The sequence below is a fragment of the Schistocerca piceifrons genome, chromosome 3 (genome assembly GCF_021461385.2).
Source record: "Schistocerca piceifrons isolate TAMUIC-IGC-003096 chromosome 3, iqSchPice1.1, whole genome shotgun sequence".
In the NCBI taxonomy this organism is placed as follows: Eukaryota; Metazoa; Arthropoda; class Insecta; order Orthoptera; family Acrididae; genus Schistocerca; species Schistocerca piceifrons.
This window is the reverse complement of record NC_060140.1, coordinates 121,215,906-121,243,616: the sequence shown is the minus strand read 5'-3', so window position 1 is coordinate 121,243,616 and position 27,711 is coordinate 121,215,906. Positions and strand designations below refer to the sequence as shown.

The window sequence follows — 27,711 nt, the reverse complement described above, 5'->3', positions numbered from 1 at the left end:
GGACATGAATATGGGGGTCAAGTCTGTGGTTGCTGGAGAGTCTTGATGGGAAAAGCATAGTTGCAACTCTCTATTGTGATACTGAATTCGGCAAGAACAGACAACTCCTGCCGTCCACATATGGTCCTGCTCACCAGTACCAGCCACCACTCTCACAAAACTAAACCAACACCTGTCCCACAACCTACTCAGTTCATCTCTTTGTCCAGACACCTAGACTGGTAATCAACCTTTATCTGTGCCCCAAGGGAAGCCTTCCCCATATTCTGAGAACCAAGACTACAGATTAAGTATTCTTCATTTAAATCTCTTATTTCCCCACCTGCCTTCTGATGCTCCTGTTCTGCATCCTGCACATCTGGTGTCAGAAGCAGAATCTAACCCATTGTTCAGTATGGAGGATGACCATGAAATTTTGGTTCAAATTCAAAACTTTGTGGCCAGTTAAAATAGTTGTTGCTGTTACTCTGTGCAAGCCAGGCGTTTAGTGGTCATGTCTTCCTGTGTGGCCTGATATTCACCTCGTTAGCGCATTCCAGTATGCCTGGGGCAGAGTCTAACTTGCAGCAACACTGCTGTGTGTGAGCTGAGCACAAGTCCATCACCTACTGTCATCGTGCAAGTGAGCTGCTTGCCAGTGCCTCCCCTGGAGGGCAGAGCGCATCAGTGCACTGTGACTGATTGTTACGACATGCTGCTGGCCAGAGGAATGCCCCATTGGCTGCAGGTCAACCACCAGCACCCCTCAACACCTACCTGCCTGCTTACCATGCCACTCCCACCGTGGCAAGCTGCTCATCAGTGCATGGCTTAGCTGCCAGCCACAGTGCTGCCAGCATCGTGGTCTCCTCACCATGGCGACCTCCAGCCATGTGGCCCATCTGCTCTAGCTGTCTGTGCCGTAGACCATGCTGTCTCAAGCCACTCACACATGTGCCCATTTGACGCTACCAACCTCAAGCCATGCCCCCTCCATCGCCACCATCGCACTTTGCTCGCCACGGTTGCACCAGCCCTCTGAAATCTGAATCCATGCAGCCCATCTGCTATAGTTGTCTTTGCTGTGGACCATGCTGCTTGATGCCACTTACTCATGTGCCCCATTTCACGCCACCAACCTTATTCTGTAGCTGACCCATCACCATCATCAGGCCACCTTTGTCATGGCTACACCAGGCTGCAGCAACCCGTATCAAAGTGGCTCATCTGCTGTATGTGCCCCTGCTGCAGATCATGTTGCTTACTGCCACTTAGTCACATACTCCACTAGCCTCATTCCGTGACCAACCAGTCGACAAAATGGTACTGGCCTCACGATGGCCGCACCAGCCCATTGTAACTTGTAGCCATGCGACTCATATACTGTAGCCCTTTGTGCCGCCCTTGTAGCTGCACTTTCAACTTGCCATCATCCTGCAGACGCCGTGTGCTTGTCGCCCTATCAGCCACTTGTTACCGGGAATCCTGGCGCCCAGTTGTATGGTGCACAACGCTCACCTCCACGAGGACCACCTGCAACCATATCAAAGCAGCCTGCCAAGAGCTGTTCTGCCTGAGGGCCCTGGCAACGACCGCTGTGCCATTTTCCGCTTCAATGCTTTTCCTGTTAGCTACGTCAGGTCCACACAACCCACATGCACATTGCTGCCATCAACCATCACACAAAGTGCGTCACACTGGCTAGTGCCATGACTAGGTGAGCACCCTTGAACATTGTTTAACGAAAGCAATTGGGGACTCTTAGACCTTGGAACTATAGTTTTAATTGGACAGTGTTAAACCTATTGTGGTCAGTTTGTTTATGGAGGACTTTGAGGAACGTACATTGGAGTCAGCGACCTTGAAACCTGCGTGTTTTTCAGATATGTAGACGATACTTTTGTTGTTTGGCCTCATGGTAGTGAGAATTTCAAAAAAATGGTTCGAATGGCTCTGAGCACTATGGGACTTAACATCTGTGGTCATCAGTCGCCTGGAACTTAGAACTACTTAAACCTAATTAACCTAAGGACATCACACAACACCCAGCCATCACGAGGCAGAGAAAATCCCTGACCCCGCCGGGAATCGAACCCGGGAACCCGGGCGCAGGAAGCGAGAACGCTACCGCACGACCACGAGCTGCAGGCTAGGGAGAATTTAAACCGGTTTTGGAACACCTGAATTCAATCCACCCGAATATTCAGTTCACTATGGAGGTGGAAAAGAATGGATGCCAATTCCTTCCTTGATATGTCGCTCAGAAGGAAGACTGATGGTACCTTGGGACGTTCTGTTTATAGGAAGCATGCTCACACTGACTTGTATCTACGAGCTGATATTTGTCACCACCCAGCTCAGTGTGAAGGAGTACGTCGTACATTGGTTCACAGGGCCCAAGTTATCTCAGACCACATCTCGAAGTCACGTTTCGTCAGAATGGTTATAGTGAGAGGCACATCAAACCTGCGTTGCGCTATCAGCCTTCTATGCAACGGGTGAGTGACGATAGCAACGAAGTGGCACCTAAGTCTACGGCCTTTTTGCATTAAGCGGGAAGCATTTCAAACAGGATTGGCTCTATTTTGCGGAAATATGATGTGAAATGTGTTTTTCAACCACCTTCTTAGATTAAGGCCCAATTGGCGTCCGTAAAAGATGATCTTGGTTTGTGTAAGGCTGGTGTTTATCGTATTCCTTGCAGTTGTGGCATGTCATATATTGGTCAGACAATCAGGACCGTGCAAGACCGGTGTATTGAACATAAGCGTTACACACGCTCACAACACCCGAGCAAATCCGCTATTGCAGAACATTGCCTTGACACCAGTCATCCTATGAAATACAACAACACGGAGATTCTGGCTTGAACGTCCAGCTATTGGGATAGTGTTATTAAGGAAGCTGTTGAAATCAAACTATCAAGCAACCTTATAAACAGAGATGGTGGAGTTTGTTTAAATGCTGTTTGGAATCCGGCTGTCTCTCATCAAAAAGCAGAGGGACAGAATTAGTGCAACCTGACTTGTTGATTTATAGTCACTATCGATATTTCTGATGTTGGTTATCTTTGGCTGTGTGTTGACTCTGCTGTTACTTGTTCTGCGTGTAGTATCTTCCTTGTTTCTCCTCTGTGAACCGAGGAATAAAATTCCCTTGCACATTGCTTCCTCCTTGCAGTTGTGCCTTGAGAATGGCAGGGTGTGCTCCTATCGAAATATGGGCGGTGGTCGACGACGTCACCTGGCAGTAAACACGTAAGTTATTCGAGTGTTAAACTAGAATTTTTCATCTCCACTTTCAATTACAATTCTTACAAGAAACCCTCTGAATGCTAGGTCACAAAAAGCCAATAATGTTTTTACAGCATTTTGTACCTCATACAGCGTCTTCCACGCAACCAAAATGTAGCCGTCTAATAGCACAGGTGGAGGGACTGGAAGGATCCACTGGTGAGCACAGCATGAGGTTACGGGGCGTATTTGAACTGCTTAGTTGACGAGTAAATCACAATCGTGCTACTGTCCTAGTGACGTTAATACAGAACAGAGCAATGGGGACGACACACAACGCAAATATTCCATTGTATCTACAACAGAAGTTATTGACATTTCGTCAGAGAGGAACACAACGAATTTCACAGCCTGAGCAGGAAGAGGCATATGAAAATTAGCGCTTCTGCGGAATGAGTCAGCGATTTGTGTGGTGTCGTACAGGCTCGCCTGTGTGGACAATGTACATGAGGAGTACAGTGATGAAGGTACATGCTTAACATGAAATGATAATTAAATCAAGACGTTAACCTGTTGACAGGCGTTGATATACATGAACGGGGACAGTTGAAAATGTGTGCCTCGACCGGGACTTGAACCCTGGATCTTCTGCTTACATGGCAGACGCCCTGTCCATCTGAGCCACCGAGGGCACGGAGAATAGTGCGACTGCAGGGATTAATCCCTCCATGCTCCCCGTGAGGCCCACATTCCCAACTCAATGTCCACACACTACATTCGTAGTGCACCTGCCCACTACACTCATTACTCGCGGCAGACAATCTTACCGAGTCCCGTAAGAGTTCGGGCAATGCGTGTGCATCCAGCACAGAAGAAGAAGGTCAATGGCCGGTTAGCCTTAACTATATGAAGATGGTATCTGTTGTTTCGGACATGTCCGAAAGAACAGATACAATCTTTATATACATGCTTAACAAGTGAAAGTGATACTGAAACAGGTATCGAGCGATGTAGTTAATCATCCCTTGGACAGAGAGCCACAAATCCCGTCTATAGTGAAACGCAATAAAGGACAATCGTTGTCCAACGAGTGCCGGGTACTAAAACATATTTATCTATTTCAAAAATCATCCACAGAATAGTAAAAAAAAAAAATTATGAATAGATTTCGAGTAAGATTGCAGCAGTAGAACCGGGTAGTGTGTAAGAAAAACAACGGGTATTCAAAAGAGGACAGGGCGCACTTATTAAAAAAACTAAAACAGATGTTTGAGCGTTTCAAGGATGCTCGACGAAATTTACAAAATATGCCTGACGGTAACATAGTAGGTTATCCACACCAAATTTCGGGGGGGACTTATATTACAGTGATTTTAAGGGAAGCAGTGGTTCGCTGCGTAACTTCAAATTGTGCTGCGGAACTGGAAGACGTAATATGACGGAATTTCAAACAAAGAATCAAATTGACGATGTGGAATCGGCCCAGAATTTTATAGATCAGATAAAGAAACTTATCCCATCATTCAGTAAGGAATTTTTTCTCAGTTTCGACAAATCTGGGTTTGAATAGGAAATGCATTTGAAAGGAACCCTGGAAATTAGAGGCACCAAGGGAGTTGTATTATTATCAACGAACATCCGAACATCAAGGCGTTGACGCATTTTGTATACAATTTTTGTGTCTGTTAATGTAGATGATAAATTGCCTGGAAAGTTATTTACTGTGCTTCGAGAATTTGAGTTGCTCTGGCACATACGATTCCTCCTCGTGTGGGTGATCTTGGAAGGGCAGTAGTGAATATTTACGTCACAGCAAGCAAGAGTGGGAAAATGGGCTTAAGGAAAATACAGCTACTGTATGAGTACTACTTTTCGGCCATAGCTGATCAAAATAACTTGCTTCCGCTTGATTCTTGGTCTCCGTATAAGAATCATACTTCTTTAAGGCATACTATCACTCCTGAAAAGTGCATGACATTGCAGATCACACCACCTGGAACAACATGACAAATTCAGCCTTTGGATGTTTTTTTTTTTTTTTTCCCTGCCTGAACCATATATTATCGCACTATGTCTAACTATGCATTAAAGTTTAGCCAGTTTCACATAAGCTATAAGGCAGACAGTTTCGCATTCGATTACATACCATCACATTCCATCAGTTCTCATCACCCCATTACACCAGTATGATTCTGTATGCATTCCTTAAAAGTGGATACCTTTCTGAACGTCCTCCATGGTTTGTAACTCCCAAGCAGTCCGGTTCGATCTTGATGATGTGAACCTTCGTGATCTCCGTGGGACGCCATTTTCCATTCTGTGTTCATGGTGCAAGTTAATGGTTTGTTCTGACAATTTCTTGAATGTCGACGATGTCCTTTTTGTGAAGTGTAATACACACATCCCATAGAAGGTTGATCTCTGCAACTTCTGGACAGTAATTTTATGTGATCCTCCGGATATACATGGTGAGTCATTAGCTGCCACTATTTGTCACGTCATGATTATTAACTCAAGACTTTCAAATTAGTCTTACCAAAGATTTAACCTGTGAGTTCGCACTAAAGGGGTTCTTGTTTGAGAAAATTAAAGTGTGAAAAAAAACAAAAAAAAAAAAAACAAAAAACAAAAACCCAGGTCCAGCAAGTACGAGATAACAGAAAACAGACTTGTACGTAACTTTATTTTATTTAATCAATGACGGCAACGAGTAAGTAGTGACACTTTCATTAGAAAGCGGTTGTTTCTGACTCGTTAGCGATCGTTATTTCATAGGTAGAACAGTTTATTTGGTAGTTGTGAAATTTTAATTCGTTGCTTTGGTCACATTGTTGCGCATATTTGGTGTGTAAGACAGTGGGAAAGACACCCGTGAACTGCATCGGTTGTAGATTCTTAAGCGTTACTTTTTTTAATTAATTTTGATATCTACTAGTCATGTTAGTAATATTTTTAGGTGGCTGAGGTGTGGAATATGACGAAAAATAAGAAACGTAACGCCTGTAGACAGAATTATCTGTGTACGTACGCCTGTTTAATTTTACCTTCCAAGATAGAGTTTTCAGGTAATCTACAGTACCTTGTAGCTGGCAAGATGTAGCTTAATGGCGGCAGAGAGTCCGAGCTGACCGTGCGTTCTCTTCTGTTACACTTCTGTGTCATGAGCCGCACTATCACTTTACGCTTTCCTGTCAGAATCATTACTGCCAATTGGTGTCCCTCATGAATGTAGGTTGGTGCCCCAAAGGACGTGAGGATTCTAAGAGTTGTGTTTCATTATTTACCCACCACGCTACACCTACTGCAGACTTGAAACATTGGCGCCCCGATATTTTAAATAATGGCAGACATTCCACAGTTCGTATAGAAATTAGTAGTAGACAGATGAATCATGATACCTCAAGAAGAAACATGTACATTACTATTGTTTGAACGACGATTATGATGCTGTAATCAGATTTCCAGTACCTTTATTAGTTTAAAGATTAGTATCTGTCGATGAATTATACAAGTAACACCCAGCAACGAATTTCCAAAATGTAAACGCTTCATCAGATATTGCCGATCGCCATATCTTTAGAAAGCTATTAATGTAAACCTAAATTGGTATGAATTACAGGCATGTAACTTGAATAGTACATGAGTTATTGGAGGTCAAAGCAGCCGATTATTATCGATCGCGTCAGGCCATAAGTACTCCACAGTTACACGAAAAAACAGTAGCAGCATGGTTATATATATCTTTGTTCATCTATGTCTTTGTTTATACCCGATATATACTATTCATGAAGAAATTGGTTAAATATTTACTGTGTTTTAGAAAGCACAGGAACATTAGGCTCTTGGCCTACCTTTTGCTTCTTTTCTTTTGATATATGTTTATTTAATTGTTTATGTATTTAATAATGTGTGTTAGAGCGTGTTTATGGTCCAGCCATAGGAATATTTATTTAATTTCAAGTTATTTAAATGTAAATCCAGTATTTGGTATATGTTTCATTATGATTGTGACTGTGCGTTGGCATGAAGACATGGCGCGAGGACGCTAGCCAATCACAGCGCTCGTGAATCGGGAGACTGGATGGAAGCGAATTTCCGGAGAGGACACGGGGCGGTTGTGGACAGTACGAGACAGAACACACGGGAGTGAGTGCTGGATGCGGACAGTACAGCGCGACGGACGCACAGTCGGCGGAAAGACTAGGACAGCGGAGCAGTTTGCGCGTGGTCGCGGCAGATAGAGAAACTTCGGAGTGCCGACTTGTGCACTTGTGAGAATTCCGTGGCTTCTACAGTGAAGACGTAGAGTGCGTTTAGAAGTGAATGTCTCGCGAGCTGTGTTGTTGTTCATAACTAATTACGCCCTGTAGGAATCTATTGTTTCCCTGTTATTCAACTTATATTTTATTTAATTGCTGGGCCATCGACACCAATAAGTGTTTAACAGAAATATACCACATTCTCAAAATTACTTCTGCTCTCATACTCATCAGTTAAAGTCGTTAAGATAGTACCTGCAGATTTTATTTAATTGCAATCTTTCAATTATAAATTTATATGTTACTTTCATAATTCGCAATTGCCGAGTGATAGAAACCTTTGACCATTCGATTCATGTGTGCAACCTTATCGTATACTGTAGACTCGGCAGTATTTGTCCTGTAATGCGGCAACTACGTATCCCAGCCCTAGACAACGAAACCAGCCGAAACTTTAAAGATTTCAACGTTGAGTCGGAGGCTGCGTAGTTATTTGAAAGCCTGCAATCGTTATCCGAAAACGGTGTTTGGTGAAGGGAACCATCACCGAAAAATTTCTAAAAACGTCAGTTGAAGATAGTTCGTTTATTGTATCCACTGTTTCTTGAGCATTATTTGCAGTAACACATGCTGCTTTCTCTTGAAACTGCTAATAGTAAATAATAATGTTTCACCTTTCTAGGCTCCACAGGGAAAACCAACAAAATGGGAATAAGAACTCATATTCGCCAGAAAACAACGACAGTTCCAGTGTTTCCAGTGTAGAACATTACGCACTATCGTCTTCACAACAAAAAACTTCTAACACGTTAGGCGATGAAATTTTGTTTTTGTGATCGCAGTGGAACATAATACCCAGTACAGCTAAAATCTAAAGGAATCAAAAGCTATATCAGCCAGTCCATAACGTCAGGTGTATTTTTCTTGTGCACAACGTGCTGTATTATCATTACCGCCCATCCACCCCTCCCAAAATGGTGTTTGGTAAGGCCAAGGTGAACCGTTCCCGAAAAACTTTTACAAATTGCAGGTGATGAGACTTCGTTTCTTGTACCCACCATTCCTTGAACATTATTTGGAATTACAGATGCAGCGCCCATATCGCATCATCAAAATTCAGCTCCTTTTACTCAGAATAGAGTGGTTTAAGAACTCAAAATTATAGTACATGGTAAGTGAGCAAAAATGTTTTAAGTTCCGCTTACAAATACTTTCAAATATAGCTGAACAAAAATAAGTTATTGATTTTGCTGTGGAACTAGCTGTAACTTCATGTCTTTTTTCTGCAAAACTTCAAATTACGAGATAAAGGTCACTAGAAAATTACGCATGTTCAATAGACAAATTTTAATGCACAAACTACTCGCAACAGCGTTATCGAAATCAGAAAATATATCAAATTAAGCCAATAATACCTTTTCAAATTCTTTATGTAACTATGTTTCACCATTTTAGGGCCTCAGAGTACAGCAAATGGACTAACATTAGCAATGGTGCAGATATGTGCGACGCCATGCATACATTATGCAATTGCTAACACTATTGGACGGGAGCATAGCTTAGTAAGGGAGGTGGAGAGGGTGTGGGTAGGAGAATGGGGCATGGCTTAGGAGAGGCGTTGCTTAGGAGGGGGGCAGGATATGATGACGTCATGCATTTGTCTCTCCATGACAGGCAAAGGTCAAATCAGATTGGAAGTCACTATTACATTCCTACTGATATATATCTGTTATTGATTTAAGAGATTGCGTTTTCTCAGCCGCTGTTAAATAAAAATCACATGGACTATATCTAAATATATATCTTACTTGGGGATAGTGGCGCTCTTCCACTCATCAAGAGTTAAGTTGGTGAACTCTCTCCCAGGGACGTGACACCAGTGATCAGGAGTTTGCATAACGAAATTGTACATTTGCGAGCTCAGCACATTGACGATTGTGCCATAGCAAATGAAAACAGTGTTTAATCTCTTCTGGAACTTTCCTCTAGAACCAATGACGTCCATGATGTCCTCGAAAGCTGGTACAACCTCTCGATCCTGATGGTATTCATTGGTCTGGCTGACAGTCTGTAACCGAAGAAGATATTATTCATTGCACAAATCACTGTCCAATTCACCTATTTGTTCAATAATCGACGGTGGGTATAACATAGACACAACTTAAGTATATTCTGCCTAAAATCGTCTGTAATCAGGTATAAATGTGACAAAATTTCATGAATTAACACGCATTTATGATAAAGATAAGAATGAATTACAAGAGACTGAAATATGTGAGTTACATAGTGATCTTGTTGAATACTCTGTAATGATATGAAAAGTATTATACATTTAGCTACACGCATCTAGAGAATGTCAAACCGAAGCATTGCTACGGAGCGTGAGTTGTACAATCTGCCCATTGTTGCGTGACAAGTGAAAACGTTTGCTCATATGCATTCAAGTCAGAAGGAATATTGCATCTTACTTCCGATGGTCACGGGTACTGCAGTTCCGTATTTGTACACTGACACCAAGCAAACGACTTTCAGTTCTGTATGGGAATATACGTAATGGATGTAAAAGTGGCATTTGTAGACACTTGGATGACGACATATGGAAGTTTTAGTCTGACCGTGAAGCGTGTTTGGATAGCCTAATAATAAAGGGACCGTTCGCAGTAACCGAAAAATCTGCTTTCGAGCCACTCCATTATACACCGGATGGATGTCCATATTCACAACTGTGAATACATTTCGTGTATTTCATAACTGCTGTATTTGCCACAGTGCCCATGCCTTTGGAAATGCAATATCGTCGTGACGTACCAGTTGGATCCTCTCCATCTGTTACGTTTTTCTAGTCCCCTAAATAACTAACTTTTTTATTTTCATGTAATTTTCAGTTTAATTATCTGTTGACATGCAGAAACTATATTAAAACCTCACACTTCTATTTAGACTTAATTTCACTTAAATTAATTATTCAGATCCTCATTTAAAGTGTTCTGATTACATTTTTGTAATTGGGTTTCATTAGGACATTGTTAATTAAAAGTTACAGTTAATTCCAGTCAGTATTACAATTCGTTACATGCCAAATCCTACGAGCGAGTAATTATATTTGAGAAAGGTGACCTAAACCACCTGAAAGATTAGCATTCTCAAGTTCCAGTAAATACTTTAAATTATGTACAATTTATTATCTCCATAGAAATTAACTTGAAAGCTCATAGCAAGTACTATTTTACAGAGCAGATGTTGTAACAACCACTGTTAGATTCCGGACGTCAGCTATACGGATTGATCAGGAACAATGTTCAAAGCTTGTAAGAATCTTACAGGGTAGGTGGTGCTGAGTAACAATTGTCAAGAAAAGAATTCGATACGTTCCCCGTTTCCGAGTTGATTAGCATTGATGTTAGCCAACCAGGCCGTTGCGCCAACAAATTCATGTGGCCTGCATTAAACGGTGTTGCAAAACATGTCCTTCGTTTGGTTTCTTGTAGCCGAATAAGGGAGCGATACAAGAATTGCACTTTTGATGGTAATGAGGATCGAATCCGAGCCAAAGGCTGAGAATTCTCCTGTTCTGTCGTCTATGACTTGAGAACAGTTGACGCTAGTTGTGTCTGGTCGGCCACTTTAATTTGCGTGCGCAGCAGCCTGATTGGCTAACTTCAGTGCTAATTGACTTGGCACACCACAGAGAATGTTTTATTTCTTTCTCAGCACAGCCTACCCTGCAACACGCTTACAGGTTTTTCACACTGTTTCTGACCACACTGCATAGTTTTGTTGCCTTAATTTCGCACTACAATATGACCCACAGCATTGATTAGTTAATGCACTAATTAATGATTTCATGAAATTTACCTTAATTGGCAATATGGCACTCACATATGTAACCGAGGAGATTCACAGATAGAAGAAAAACAGTGTCGTTTTGTAGGGGACATCCTGAGACATCAAGGAATCACCAATTTAGTACTGGAGGAAAGCGTGGGGGTAAAGATCGTAGAGGGAGACCAGGAGATGAATACAGTAAGAAGATTGAGAAGGATGTTGAAGAGGCTTGCATAGGATAGAGTACCACGGAGGGCTGCATCAAACTAGTATGTGGACTGAAGACCGAAAGAACAACATTGTTTTCAAAATAACGGTTTTCTCTTACGGCAGTACTGGGACGTCACTCAGAATTGCCAGCCGATAGTTTAAAAGTACTCGAGTAATGTCTACGTTCGAGTGCACCCTCAGTGTTGGTTCACCCCACAGTCATGTGCATTCAGTACGCAACAATACGCGCACATCTAACTGCGAAACTCAGAAATTGTAATAAGTCATTATTTTCAGGTGAAATCTGTAATCTACATTAATACACTTTTTTATTGAGCCGTGATGTGATCAATAACTACGGTGTTGGGCTCAGCGATATATATGATGGGCCCACTTAAATGAACCATAGGAGTGTAATTGTCTTTAATAGGAACTGTAATAAGAGAGAAGTGTAATATTCTCGTCTAAACAATCTAACATTCAACTTCATTACTGGACAGTGACTGTTATCAATGTCGGTTGTGTCCTGGATAACTGAACTAACAATTTTTGGTAGCGTAACAAACTGCTCACCCTACTTAGTAACTGTACTTCACGTGAAATTCATTGTAGTCACCCTACTTAGTAACTGAACTTCACATGGAATACATCGTATATGTTATCTAAAGTTTGAATGGTACATCCTCGAATAAACACCATCTCGCAATACTTTAAACATCCAGCTTCAAGGTGATGAAAATGTTTGCTCCCTTGGAGAGACGCAAGCTCTAAGTAATAGAATTACTAGTGTGTTGGTCTTGACAGATAACCATAACTATTACTTCTGCTCCTCAGTAGGATATTTAGCGTCTTGTGTATTGTGTTGTATTTATTACAGAGGTTCAACGGAGCCATATTCTATTTGCCATCCGCAAATCCCATAGAAGCTACAGGCGAGCATACATGTATTATTTATGGCCATATGTGTAATTCGCCGAGCCAGCTTAATAACTATCTCGAACTTTGCTTAAAATACTTTCTTGAATCATTCACGCATAATTTATTGTGTCCTACATGCCACGTAAAATCATTGGTTCAGCTGTTGTGTGTTCATTTTAACCCATAGCTACTGTGAATGCTGACAAGACCACCGTTAGTATGGAGGGATCTCTCACACTGCCTTTTTGTTTTTTATGTATAAAACCTCTGTTTTGGTGAATATAATTCTGTCGTTTGTTACACTTCTTGGAAACAAATTTTATGAAAATTTGCGTTTTTTAAACAAAGCAGAATTTAAAACACTCTGAATACTAGAACACATCAAAATTGGCGCCTTATTTTAATTTTATGTATTACTAAAATAACAACACATCGTTACCTCTCTATTCACCCACCAATTATCATCAGGGAGATAGTATTACACATTCGCAACATAACTGTACGGAAAAACGCATTTCAATTATGAAAATTATATTTGGAATCATTTTGAGTTTACTAATATCATTTCAACCTTAGGGCGATTATTCCACTACATAATACTACCAAGGCTGAAATTATGCCAAATTTTTATTTTAAAAATCAAGAATAAAGTAATTACCTTCCGTATTCTTCTGAGGAACTGAACTGGATTGTAATTGCTTTCAGCCTGCATGTGTTTCATACAGAACCTCCATAATTCTTCAAGCAAACCGGAACACCACAATGTTGACGCGGATATCTCGTTTTTACGTCAAACAAGGACAACAAAGGGTTGATGTTTTTCGTTTCTCAAAAAAAAAAAAAATTCTGTATTTCAGGCTCATATCTCCATAACAGCAAGTTTTCTCCGAGACTTCCGGAATTTTTTGCAGACGGGGTAGCTGCAATACAATATTGCGATGCCTTGTTCTTATATTAGTTAGCGAGTTCTGTTTTCTCCATCGAAAACATATTTGTGTTCTTACCGAAGAAGTACGCTTCTCAGTCATCATCACGTATCACTTCTTCATGACCTTCAGTTTCCTTCTCCAAATTAGTACGCGATCACTAAATACTAGAAATCAGCGTCATTATCACTTTCATCAAACTCCTCATCTGAGAATTCACTGAGGCGTTGTTGAATACACACATCCCTCTTTCATCGAAAACGCATGTAGAAGATTAGCTTTTCTCACCATGGAGAAACTGTAACGTTCGACAAAAACATGGCATGCAAACACTATGGTACATCTATGAGTGCTCTCAAGGCCTAAAACTAAGAAACAAATCGCAGCAACAATGCCAGATTTCTAGCATGTGTCACTTGCCATCCAATAGGAAAGTACACCTAAGAATGCACTTTACCTGACAGGGATGTGTGAAGTATCACAAGACAAAAAACTGTAGCGATCTAAGAGACCATCCATACTAGTTAAGGGTGTGACCTGCTGACAGTCTGCCCTCGCTCTCTATAGCCAATGCAGATCATAGTAGAGGAACAATGTGTTGACGAAGACAGCTGAAGGGCTTCACCTCCAGTTAACATACATTCTCTGGCAGTGGCACCTAGCCAGTTAGGACGTGTTCCACTTGTACTGTAGTTCCCAAAGGACTAACTTTTCTAATCATTGTAAGGTGGCGTGCTCTCCTGACCTTCATTTCTTATATATTCCGACCTCACCATCGTATTCTGCGAATCAAGAAGTTTCATTCGAGCCCAAACTCGATAGGGTACAGTCAGTTTTACATATTTTCATTTAATCAATATGCAAATCTAATAAATAAATCGCAAGTGCTCTCTGAGATTAAAAAGTCGACGCTGGCGTACACAAACATTCAAGACACGACGGCCACAGGAGTTTTTTTTCGGCGGAGGCAACCAGCCCGCTGGAAAGTCTGTAGGAGGGTGGGTTAGCACACAGCTGTGCAGGCCGGTCGACCACCCAGGGACCAAAACAGTTCTTTGCCAGAGAAAAGGGATAAAGCCCCTGCACCTGTGCATCTAGTGTCAAAAGTGATATCCCCTTACCCTTACATCTAAAAGACTGCCCATTTTGTTTGGTGGCAACATCTGCATCAAGTTACGTCTCTGTACCTAGCTGCACTGGTGAGGGACACCGGCAAGCCATAGCCCATACAGTAAGTTGTAGCCCGAATAGCAGAGTCGACAAAGGAAGATCGCTGGTTCCCGGCAGCACAGTTGTCAGCTTTGAATTGAACTACGAACAGCTGCAAGAGAATGATATATATATTCGTTTTGAGAACTGCAACAACACTTAGGTGTTGGCATAGAGAAAGACACTGAGCTGACAGAACTCATATTGCACAGATGTTCGATTGGAATTAGGTTGCGATATTGGGCCGACTAAATCTTTCCTCAAACTATCTAGAGCTTTCTTCAAACCAATTGCAAGCAATAGACATCCATAAGAATTCTATAGTTGTTTTCGTACATGACGTCCATGAGTGGCTGCAAACGGCCTCCAAGCAGCCTAACATAACGAGGATCCAGCCCATTCCATGCAAACACAGCCCACACCATTATGTAGCCACAACCATCTCGCACAGGGCCTTGTTGACAACTTGGCTCCTTGGCTTCGTGGGGTCTGCACCACAATCGAAACCTACCGTTAGCTTGAAACGCCTTACGTTATTTGATTTACAAACAGCTGAGTAAAACTGAACGTACTCAGACATTTCTCTCTTTACTTATTCTGATTATCACTAAACAACGCAATCTGACTTTCAATAATCCCTACAAAAGAATGGCCCTGACTAACAATAACCTATACCTTTCTCGAATCACTTACCCCACAAAAATCTTCGTTACTCCAACTAACGAAATACAGTGAGCGCCAATACTGCCAGCTAAATAAAAGATTCTACTTACTGAAGACACTAACTACTGAACTGATAGGCATAGTGGTGTTCACATCCAACTGCCCAACACTGCACAAGCGAATATTCTAACAATGAGTCCAACCAGCCACAGACTACACACAGCACAGTCAGTGATTTTCATACAGAGCGCTACGTGGCGTTACCAACATAAAAACCTAAACAGCCCACTTAAAAGCTCTCACCAACTCAAATGCGGACTCATATGACCAGGCCACGGTTTTCCAGCAGTCTAGGCCACAACCGAGGCGCTGCAGGTGATGTCATACTGTTAGAAAAGGCACTCGCGTCAGTTGTCCCCTGCCATAGCTCATTAACATCAAATGATGTGGGCTCCTGTATCTATTAAAAGCATCAATTCTTTATACCCAATTCATTGCTATAAGGCATCATTACATCATTTTCAGCTTCGCAGCCTGCTACCCTCACCTTGCGCCATTTAACGGTGGCTGCTGCCCGTAACACCTCTTTCGTTTCCCATATCTTTGCCTCGGAACTTTTCTATTTTCTCTCTACACTGCGATGCTACATGCCCATATTTATTACACCGATAACATTTAGGAGTTCGACAGTCTTTCTCCCTATGCTCACGCCTCTGTCATTTATCGCATATAATAGTTTTATTACATTTCGCATCCGTATGGCGTGTTTCATCACAATGGTAACAATAATTTTGAAATCTATGTGCATCTTCTGCCCTGATGGGTGTCTGCATCCATATTATTTTGGTATTTCTGTTGCAGTACTTGGATGTCTGTCCCATTTTACCACAACTGTAATATTTCATCTGCTTTGGTTGGTGTCTTTGATAATTCTGCCCGCTTATTTCCCTTGACTTCTTTTCTCTCATTAACATGATTGCACTTTCTTTTTGTTGCGCGAGTTCTACAGTCTCACTTAAATTAATGATTTCGCCTCGACTGCGTACTATCATCTGTATTCTTTCATTCGCTAACCCTTGAATAAATCATGCAGAACCTAGAGCATACAGCAATTCTATTGCATCCTTTAATTGTTCCTTATTTGTTACTCGTGCTACGGCAACCTTGAACGATTTGGATACCTCATCTATTCTATTTCCCCAAGAGGCAATTGATTCCCCCTGATTGGCTCTGAGCACTATGGGACGTAACTTCTATGGTCATCAGTCCCCTAGAACTTAGAACTACTTAAACCTAACTTACCTAAGGACATCATACAACACCCAGTCATCACGAGGTAGAGAAAATCCCTGACCCCGCAGGGAATCGAACCCGGGAACCCCGGCGCGGGAGGCGAGAACGCTACCGCACGACCACGTGCTGCGGACTGATGCCCCCTGATGCTGTCTAGCTTGGAACATTTTACACGCATGAAAGTCAATAATTCTTATGTCCGCATAATTTTCCTCTAAAATGCTTCTGCATTTCCGTCAAGTCATGTGGAACCCATCATGATACAATTTTTGGATGCCCAGGCGTTCTTTCGGGATGCGAAGCACAGTCGTATGCGCTAATCCGATTTCGTGGGCGAGCTCACGAATCGTATGGCGTCGATCACTGTCCACTAACGCAGCAACAGCATGCACTTCTTCAGAGGCGCTAGGACGACCTGACCGATGCATGTCTGACACAGTTTGCCGACCTTCGTTGAAAGCTTTTACCCAACATGCCACTGTTCTGAACGGCAATGCCGAATCCCCACATGCCTCTTGAAGACTTTGATGACACTGTCGTGCTGTACGACCTCTGGCTCCTGCAATCTTGATCCAACTCCGCTGTCCCTGTTTCGAAAACATAGTGACACCGTTACGTTAGACCGCTCGCTCACAAGTGGCTGTGTTTCCCTCGATTTTGCGCACGCCGGTAACGTGGTACGGGCGAGTCCGTATGCTCGTAGGTAAGGTAGGTATGTCAACAACGTGTGCTAGCTGCGACAATAGTAGATTCCATTGCATAGTGTCTCCATAGCCGTGTTACCACTGTCTAAGTTCCAACGTACGTATTTATGCCCCACTGTACAGTTCGCGCAGTCAGTTTAATAATTATTTCGTGTTTTTCAAATGTAATTTATTTTTCCCTATAGGCCACGTAAGAGTGTCGCTTCAGCAGAGGTACGTTTCTGTGAAACTTGGTCTGCAGATTATAAAAAAAAAGAAAATTTCATGTGACTAGGGCCTCTTGTCGCTGTGCAAGTCTTTCGATTTGACGCCACTTCGGCGACTTGCGCGTCGATGGGGATGAAATGATGATGATGAGGACAACATAACATCCAGTCCCTGAGCGGAGAAAATCTCCAACCCAGCCGGGAATCAAACCCGGGCCCTTAGGTTTGACATTCTGTCCGCTGACCACTCAGCTACCGAGGGCAGTCGCAGATAATAATAATGTGACAAGGATCACATGCTGACTACTAGCTATAGCCGAAGGACGTCAGCCGCAAGTCACACACCCTACCACGCACTGGCATCCAGCTGGTTAAGACGTTTTTCATTCCTGACTCCTTTAAGGATTGTAGCTCCGAACCGACTTACATTTCTAAGGTGTCCCCTCTCGGCCACACCAAGACTGGCTGATGACCTTGTAATCCGACTTGGGCGCGCCTATCTGTACCTGTATAGGGAATAACGATCTTTTTGTTCATATAAACCTATATCTTATCATTTAATACTCCCTAAAGATACCCACACCTCTGCTATCCAGATCAGGCCCCTCTGCACCTGGACATCTAGTGTCAAAAGTGGTATACCCTACCTTTAGACGTAAGAGACTGGCTGTTATGTTTTGTGGCCGTTATGTTTTGTGGCAACATCTCTCTACTTAGTTGGGCCGGCAAGAGACATACCATTCGGGAGCCATCATGCCGTAGTCAGCTTGTAGTACAATCGATAAATAAAGATCGCTGGCATCTGCCAACGCTATTGCTAGCTTCCAGCTGAACTACGAATGGCTGCTGGCGAAAAATGTTTATTCTTGTGTTTGGAACCGCAGCGACACTTAGGCGTTGCCATAGAAATATACGCTGAGATAACAGAAGTCATGGAATACCTCCTGATATCGTGTCGAAACTCCTTTAGCGCGGCGTAGCTTGCTGTGGCATGGACTCAACATGTCGTTGAAAGTCCCATGCAGAAATATTGAGTCACGCTGCCTGTGCAATATATCCGTCCATAATTGTGAAAGTGTTGCCGGTGCAGGATTTTGTACGTGAACCTGTAGTTTATGTCCGATAAACATTCGATGCGATTTACGTCGGGCGATCTAGGTGGCCAAATCATTCACTCGAAATTTCCTGAATGTTCTTGGAACAAACTGCAAACAGTTGTGGCCCAGTGATACAGCGCATAGTTACTCAAAAACATTCCATCGTTGTTGGCGATCACGAAGTTCGTGAATGGCGGAAAATGGTCTCTGAGCCGTGCACGGCTCGCGTTTATCCCAATTATTGTTTGTCATCTTCTATTACGGTACTGCCGCCTCGTTTTCTTATTCTATTTTCTGTGGTCACTAACTTCCTGCCTTTCTTGCCCGTGAGCGGCAGCAGCAGCGCGTATCGATAAGTGCACTGTCGTACCATCTCTGGAGCGACCGATAGTATTTCCAGGTCGCCGTGTGTCTGTCAGTAAGTTCGGGACGGACCAGCAGTGCAATCGGGACGCAGCAGCAGTGAAGTCGGGGGACGGAGCGCCGGTGAGGCGCGGATAGCCAGTGCTCGCCGACTGCTGGTGACACACATGAACTGTCCGACGGAGGGAGATTGGAGCGGGACGACCGTTGGTTGGTCGTCTCATCGGCCAACATATACTTTCTCCTTTCACCGTTTCCGGGCCTGGGTGTTGGTTGGTTGGTGTGGAGCAGCGGCGAAGTCTCCGTCGCGCGTGTGGCCGGCGCCGCTGGCTGTGCCCACGCGCGGTCGGAGTGTGAGGGGCTGTTCTCATTGCTACGAGGCCCGTGGCTTACTGATCCTGGACGCGAAAGTTAAGTCTTTACTTAATCTACCAGCCAGACCCAACCGTTCACATTCTGTCATTGGAATTTCGTTGTGGGCTGTTGGGACATCATGTCGCTTAGTCCGTTGACTGTCTGTCGGCTGGGTTGTCGTCAGATCGACAATGGTTGGGCCGACTGCCTCTCTCACCTAAGCGAGCGTTAGTGTTTGAATTCCAGGCCGACCCTCGGAACTTCTGAAAGCCCTTGCGTGGCCTATTTTTATTTGTTTTTGTTGTTTGTACTTGTATGGTTTCCAGCCAAGTTTTTTTAAAAATTAAGGTTGTTTTGCCCTTAAGGCGTAAGATTCCTTAGGTCTTCAGCCTAATTTAAAGGTTTCACGTAAGACCTTTGGCATTTTAAAGGTTTTAATGTTGTTGAATTTTAAGTGTTCGGCCTTCAGCCGATTTTGAGTTTGTGTTGTTTCGCTCTTAAGGCCTTCAGCCTTCTGACATTCTGCGTGGTGTCTGTTGTTCTATGTCGTGTCTCCCTAGCACTTTCGCGCAACGACGCTCTGAGCGTGTTTTTTAGGGAATTGACTAGTTTGAACCTGGGACCTGTTGCTGGAACGGAGACGCCAGACCACGCATGACATGTAGAGTTCAGAAGAATTCAGTGAGACTAGCGATGATATAACCAAATACTTAATGATTTCAGCGTCAGATCCACTGCACTCCCTGTAAAAGAATCTTAATACTAACTAAATTTAGTGGAAGGGGTTCAAGGCTTTCCTATTTTTAGTTAGCTGGTAAAATAACGTCGAAAAAGCAGTTAAGTTTACCATTGGAAATTTTATTCTACTCACAAAACATTGTTTATAAATTGCAGTATTGATAAAAGGAAATGTTTTAATACAGGATGATAAAAACCAACTGCGTTCAACAACGACTATTCCCTGAATGGGTTTCCAAGTTCTAAAATGGATCGAAGGATGACCTATGCCATATCACATCTATAATCTAGGTTTAAATTAAGTTTCACAATAGAGAAAAATATCAAAATGGTCTACAGTGATCCTCAATTACTTAACTAACTTGTAGTAAATTACATTGGCTGATGTGGCTTCTCAATAATTATATAACAGAAAAATCATCGCGTGTCAGATTTTAACTTACGTATAAAATGTGAATACCATGAGCTTCAATTGACGATCGACACTAGTATTACGTAAAAAGGGGATGTAACAGATGAGACTTCTGCAGTTCTGAGTGAAGCCTTATGCGCTCAAAAATGCGGCATCGCGTGCGTTCATTACCTTGTCGGTGTTTAGGCAGCGTCAGGGCGGCGCAGCTCCTCACATCTCGCCGTCTCGAAAGCAACTCTCTCCTAAGTTCTCCTTACTACAATTTACCGAAGTTGGTTTAAAAAAAAAACTATCTGGCTGTGTTTTCATCTGACCAATCAGGGTCTCAATGTTAACCTTAAGCTCCGCCTACAAAAATTCGGTCTATCCAATGAGAAACGTTATACTTTTCGTGGTGGGGCAATGTTTTTAAGTTTGAACGCGAAAAAGTCTCATACCAAAACTTGCAGCTGGTGTGGCCCTTTTAGTGTTATCGTAAGACCTATACTGTTCTTCTGGAGGGCTCTATCTTTTAACATGGGCTGGGGGGTGGTCCTGGTGGTTAGCTTGCGACGTGGGTGTCCGTCCCTTATCGTAGGGCCTTCTAGCTTAACACGGTTCTGCTCTCGGCTTCTGTTCTCGTTTCTTCCCTTGGATCTGCGTCTGTCTCACGGTGGGAAGGTATGACATGCATTTAGGCATTCTTGTGTTAGTCTGTGGTATTTCATTTGCTCACTCATTACTCGTATTACTTTGGTTAATTTAATGTCACGATTTATTCGGAGCTATGTGGCATACTACTGGATTTGCTTATCATGTCAGGGTTTTCATGGAAGGTGTTGGATTTGTCTGACACCTTACATATCACCACCCTTCGAACTTAATTTTTGCACTGAAGTTGGGCAATGATTGAATCATTTTGTAAGTCAATCAAAAATTATTTCTTAATCTAAATTTTGTTGCCTACTGTTCAGCCACGTTATTCTGGTTATTTGCTAGTTTGTATTACTAATTTATATTTTTATATTCTTCCACATTATTCTCAAAAATATGTTTATATTGACAAGAGAAGAATATTTTTATGCTATTATTATTATTATTATTTATTTTTAATTATTTTCTTTCTTTATTTAAGTGTGAAGTTTGTTTTTTAAGAAGTTTGTTATCGAAAGTGAGGAGTCTTTCACATCGATTTTCTTAGAAATATTTTTTTTTATAAATGTAGTAATAAAGTAAAATGTACTCCTAACACATTTTCTAAATATCATGTACAAGTAAAAATGTTTTTGTTTCTAGACACTCTTTTCAACATTGTTACACTAACAAATAAAAATTATTTCCAAGAATTGCTTTGACAAAGAAATGTACATACACAAGTATTGAGATATTATCCTAACAAATGGTACAAATGTTAAAAAAAAGGTAAAACATCCAACAAGATAATTTTTTATTCTTTGTTTTTATAAGGAGAAAATAAGTAAAATATAGTTATTATTTTATTTTTATGAGGACAAAATAAGTGCCATATAGTTTTAGTGTTTATTATACCTTACTTTTGTTCTTTATATACTGTCCATTTCAGAACTAATGACTTAATTTTATTGATAGTCTATTTTTTACTTAAGTCCATAGTCAATGACTATTATTTTGTGTTTTATTAGCTGTCTGGTGTGCTTAACTTATTGTTTTTCACACGTTTCTTTTGCACAATTCCTACGTTACATAAATTGATTTCACACATTCACACAATCCCATCAATGTTTAAGCCCGAGGTTGGTGAATGTTTTTGCATGAAGGTGATGGACTTGAGCGAGATGGATGTGGGCAAGTATTTGATGTACAGCTTCGTTCGTCGTTCCTTGTTGGCTTTGCAAGTGTGTGTTGCTGTTGTGGAGGTCCCATAATGGAATGGAGCTGTGAGTGCAGAATCTCATGGTTTAATGGCTTTGTATGCATGAAAGTCTTCGTTATGTGTCACTGAAAGCGGTCGTTTTTTGTAGTAATACTTCGCAGACGAGTAGTTTACAATAAGATAGGGATTTGGGAAGGTATGTCATCTGTTCTTCACCCATCTTCTTTCTTGGTCTCAATCTTGCGAACTTCAAACTTCTGTTCTTCCTGCCTTTTCTCTGGTTCTTACTTGATTCTTGGTTCTTCTCTGGGCAGGATATGGAAATATTTATTGATAACTAGTCGGTTTGAAGTTCTCCTCTTAGTAACAGTTTGATAAATTGTTTGGGCGTATCATTTTTACTTTGTGGAAGTTTTCTTCAGTGTCGTGCATCAGCGTGCTGTTTAATAGCAGTATTGTGACTTTTACAAATATTTTGTTGCCAGTGGTGGCTTGCCCAAGCGGTCTTCTCGTCGGGCCTTTTTTTGCTCGCTCCGCTGAGTTGGGGCATCCCAAGACCCTCTTGACCTTTCGTGTTCTGTCACAGCAGGGTTCAGCTTAGCGGGCAGATTTACTGCCCACATCCGATACAAGGGCCCACTGTTGGTCTCGCCATCCTTTCCGTTCTCTCGACGCTTCCGCCTTATAGGAATCGTGTCTTGCTAATTACGTCCTTTTTCTTTCTTGATTCTTCTCACGTTGAAACTTGTGGGTCGTTGCAACTGGTCTTTTCTGGAGTTTTTACAAAGGTTCTTGCAAAAAGTTTTACTTATAATCATCTAACATATGTCTAGTACCTACATTGTTTTACACCTTCTTAAAAAGCTTTACAAATTCCGGTGCCCTTTCCATGTTACAATTCTAAGATATTTATAGTCTTAATGTCTACAAGAATCCTCAAATTCGTTTTTTTTATTTTTGTGTAGTGTCGTGGTGTATAGCATTTTAGTATTTCATGCTGTTAGGCTATCTACGCTTTATCCCCTCACCTTAAGCTGTAGTACTATTGGTGTTATTTTTGTTTTTGTTTTTATTGAAACTACTTTCTTTTTCCCACCTTCCTCTCTCTTCATTATTCTTTCTCCTGATGATCTTATCTGCAACATAATCTTGAAATATTGTGCTGATTATTTACCAGTAATAAAATTAATCTTCAAACTTGTACTGAAAGTGTTTAATACTGCCAGTCTTAGATAAAAATACCTCTGCTTTATCTCGTAAAATACCCTCTAATTGTCTTTTACTGTGTTCCGAAATACCTTGAACTTCTTGCAATTTTTCGACGATTTCTTTATGGACTTCTAACATGAGTTGAGGCGATTCCCCCTTTTGTGCATACCATTCTAATTCTTCATCCTCTTTATCTCACATCATTCTTAATTGTTTGATTATAACTGGTATTTCTTCTAATTTTAGCTTTTGCTCAAAGAGAAGTGTGACATTCCCGAATGTTACGCTACCTTTCCCCATATCTATTATCGCTCGTCTCTCATTTAAAATATCCGCACCTATAATCAAATCTACAGTTAGTTTAGGTATAATCACAAAGTTGGCTTCGATCTTTTGACCTTGGCACGAAAGAGTTAACCTAGTTTGTCTCGTAACTTCCGCAGCATTGTTTCTAATAGGACCTCTTACTTTAATCTTACTTGTTTTCAGAACTGGCAATTCCTCATTGGCATTACACTGCATGAATAAATATTCTGAGATCGTATTCAGTTCACTTCCGCTATCAATTACAATATTGACTGTGATATGCTTTACCATGGCCTTCGCAATTGGTTGAATTTGAAAGGGTTGGTTCTGTTCTTCTTTTTCTTGCATCAACGAATCCTCCACTGAATCATACATGAATCTTTTCAGGACTTTCCCCTGTGAATTCGAACTTTCTGTAGGATAAGCTTCGACTGCTACTTCTCTCTCTTTTATTATCTTTTTTCTTCCTTCATTTACGCTTTCTTCAACATCCTCTACTTTTTCCTCATTCTCGTCTATCTTCTTCTTCGTCGCTACTTCCACATAATCGCATCTAGATGCTCTAATTATCGCTTCATAACTTCCTTCATTATATACGTTGGGTTCTGTGCCCACTAGTAACTTATTTTCAACTTCTGTCGACTGCGCATTATCCTCATTGAATTCGCTTTCGCTGGTTTCCATCTCAAATAGCTCTGCAATACTCGTTACTTCTTCCTTTCGTCCTACATTCGTTGTGCATGCCTCTGGTAATTCATCTTCCTCGTCAGTATTCTCCCAATTAATTTCGTCCCAACACGATATTGTTATTTTCCTGTCTTCGTTTTCATCTAGTCCCTGCAGATTTGTTTCTTCCTTCTTATCTTCTCGTGATAAGGTATTTACTTCTCTGTTCAAGGTGCTGCAATTGTCCTGGGTCGGTGCGTCATTCCCTTTGGCATGGGCGCTTAGCTGTCAATTAGAACGTTTATCGGGGTTTGGTGGTCTTACCTCCACTTCTTCTATCTGTATTCTCTTTTCTTGTTCAGCTTGTTGATATTGGTTTCTTTGTTGATAGTTTGTCGGTCAACTGGCGCTCCAATACCCGTTCCGGTTGTCGTTATTCCCTCTGTAATAGTTGTTGCCGTTCCTGGGTGAATTATAGTTATTGCCATATTCTCCTCTAAATCCATAACCGGTTCTTTGTTGAAATCTATTGTCGTTTCTTGGTGCAAAGTTATCACGTGGTTCGTAATTATTGTTTCTTCGTACTGTGTCTTGTGGTTTCCACTGCTTTTTGCTTTCGTTTTCACGTGCGCTTCGTCTTTTTCTTGCGTCATCTTCCGAAAATATGAACTCTAGTTCCCTTAAAATACCTTTAAATGCTTCGACGTCATTGCCTCCGCGACCTACTAATGATTGCTGGTATTTGAATGGTAACTTCATCGCGCAGAATTTAATCAACTCTCCGTCACTGTATGGTACATCTAAGCATTGATTTTTGTTTGCCATTACTTCGAAAAATTTCAAGGGACTCTTCTCTCCTGAATTCTCAAAATATGGGTTCTGTAATAATTCGTACTTCACTATGTTCTGTGCTTCGCTGGACCAATATCGTGAGAGAAACTTCTCTCTGAAATCTTCGAACGATCGGCATGTCGCTGCAACATTCTGCATGGTTTCTGCGACTGTTCCTGACATGTGTGCACATATAAAGTCTAATTTGTGTGCTAGCGTCCAGTGTTCTGGTAATCCTACTCGGAATTGATCAATAAAAGTTCGTGGATGTAATGAGTTTCCTTCTCGAAAGTGGTGAAACTTTCTGACTGTGAGGAAATGATCGTTCTCGTACTTCGTCATAGTTCCATATGAAATTCGCGATTCTTCGCCACTTTGTTTCTGATCATTTCTCCCGTCGTCTTTCCGGTTGTGGTAGATCCATTGGATATTGTCCACTGTAACTTTCGCGTACCCTTGCGTAGTATCGTTGGAGTGGTACGCAATAATTTTCTTCCATCGGTTGTGAACGTGTAGCTGAATGCATTGCACTGTACTCTTTCCATTGTCAGGTATTGGTTCGGTATCTTGTCTAGCTAACCTTGCCGCTTCATTGCACGATCCAAACTGTCTTGAGACATACATTTGTGGTTCTGCATGTGTTTGTGGTGCCGTTTGTTCATCAAGAATTTCGAAACGTGTTTGTTGTGGTGCAGGCTGTCTGATTTCACGCATGTTACTTTCCGCCTGTGATTGGAATCGAAAATGCATGATACCTTCGTTAACTGCTTGTTTTTCCGGTGCTGTTACAGATACGGATGTGGTTGCAGACTCAGTGCTTGTTCGATCCTGTTCACTACGCTCTTCAATCGTTTGCAACAACTCTGTTCGCAATTACTGAAATTGTCGCTTCGTTTGCGCTTCTATTTTGACTATGTGGTTATCATATCTTTTCAGCGCTGCTTTTGTGATACGTTTGTGTAACACACTGTTTTCAACAATTTCACGCGCTGTACCTGCTGCTTGTCTAGTAATTACGTCTATCTGTTTCTCTAGTTTCTTGACTTCTCCCTGGGCGTTGTTACTTAATGTTTTGGTCTCGTACTGAATGTCATTACGCAGTGTTTGTACGTTCGCTTGTACCTTGTCAATGTCTGTTTTCAATTGATTGTGACCTGTTATTAAGTTTCCTATCACTTCTCGAGATTCTTTTGCCTCGTCTTCAATATGACATAGGTGTAATTGAATTTTTTGTTTTGTTCTTTAATCTCACGCATTTGTCTCGTGGTTTCTGCAATTTGTTTTGTCGTTTCTGCATTCTGAATTTTAATTTGGTTCGCAATTTCTTTATTTTGTCTTGTCGTGATTTCCGTCATTAATTGTAATAATTCTGCCAGATTGGTGGGTCTTATTGCGTTTTCTTCCGACGTCCTATGCTCCGTGTTTTCGCCAAAGAGTTGGTTTGCAACCGATTGCACTGAACTGTGCAGTGACACGTTTCTGTTCGCATTCCTTGTACTCTGTCGTGAGGGAGCTCTGATTACTTGTACTATGGGTTCTACGTATTCAAGACGCAAGTTAGAATCCTCATCGACTGTCTCTCTGCTTTCCTGCTCTCTGTCGTATGCTGACTTGACGTACATTATCCTCGTTATGGTGCGTTATCTGCCCTATTTTTCGCGATACTGCATCTTCTGTTGTACTGTCCTCTATTCTCTGTCCAGCTTCATGCTGGGTCTCTACCTCAAATCGGTCAAGGTCTCGATCTGCCATTGCTAATCTTTCCGAATCCGTTATTTTCTGTTTTAAAAGCAATTCACGCTCCCTACTTCGTGTCAACATGCGCTCATACGATCTCACGCGTTTCATAAACTTTTTGCACACACGACTTGACAATCCATTCACTTACTTGTTGGGTCAGAACCAACTTGTCAACGATGTATCCGCCACCTTTGCGCTTACATTGGACAGAAAACTTAATTCTAACAATATTAAAATTCACAACTTAATTATGCTATTGTCTCTGCTACAATGTCTCACTTTCTATTGAATACTTTCTTACTATATATCGCTGCAGCTAATGTTTTCGACTATTTTAACTTTAGGAAAAAATTTTTTAGGACGAAAATTTTTCAACAGGATATTTTTCTGACCTAGTTAGGTATGTGGTCGCCCTTCAATCATGGTATTTTACCATCCTGGCAGGGTCACCATTCTCTAACATTCTGCGTGGTGTCTGTTGTTCTATGTCGTGTCTCCCTAGCACTTTCGCACAACGATGCTCTGAGCGTGTTTTTTAGGGAATTGACTAGTTTGAACCTGGGACCTGTTGCTGGTAAGGAGACGCCAGACCACACATGACATGTAGAGTTCAGAAGAATTCAGTGAGACTAGCGATGATATAACCAAATACTTAATGATTTCAGCGTCAGATCCACTGCACTCCCTGTAAAAGAATCTTAATATTAACTAAATTTAGTGCAAGGGGTTCAAGGCTTTC

The 27,711-nt window shown here is 41.6% G+C and overlaps 1 protein-coding gene and 1 non-coding gene across 2 annotated transcripts in view; both read right to left on the bottom strand.

Annotated features, from left to right (window-relative positions):
- The window catches only part of LOC124788449 (solute carrier family 22 member 7-like), a 71,271-nt gene that overhangs the window by 26,939 nt on the left and 16,621 nt on the right, over window positions 1-27,711 (bottom strand). Inside the window, exon 2 of the mRNA XM_047255721.1 lies at window positions 9,280-9,539. Within this exon, the coding sequence (XP_047111677.1) occupies window positions 9,280-9,539 (260 nt within the window). The remainder of the gene's footprint in view (window positions 1-9,279; window positions 9,540-27,711) is intronic.
- Trnat-ugu lies at window positions 3,830-3,904 on the bottom strand. The gene has a single exon. It is a non-coding gene; the product is annotated as a tRNA-Thr (tRNA).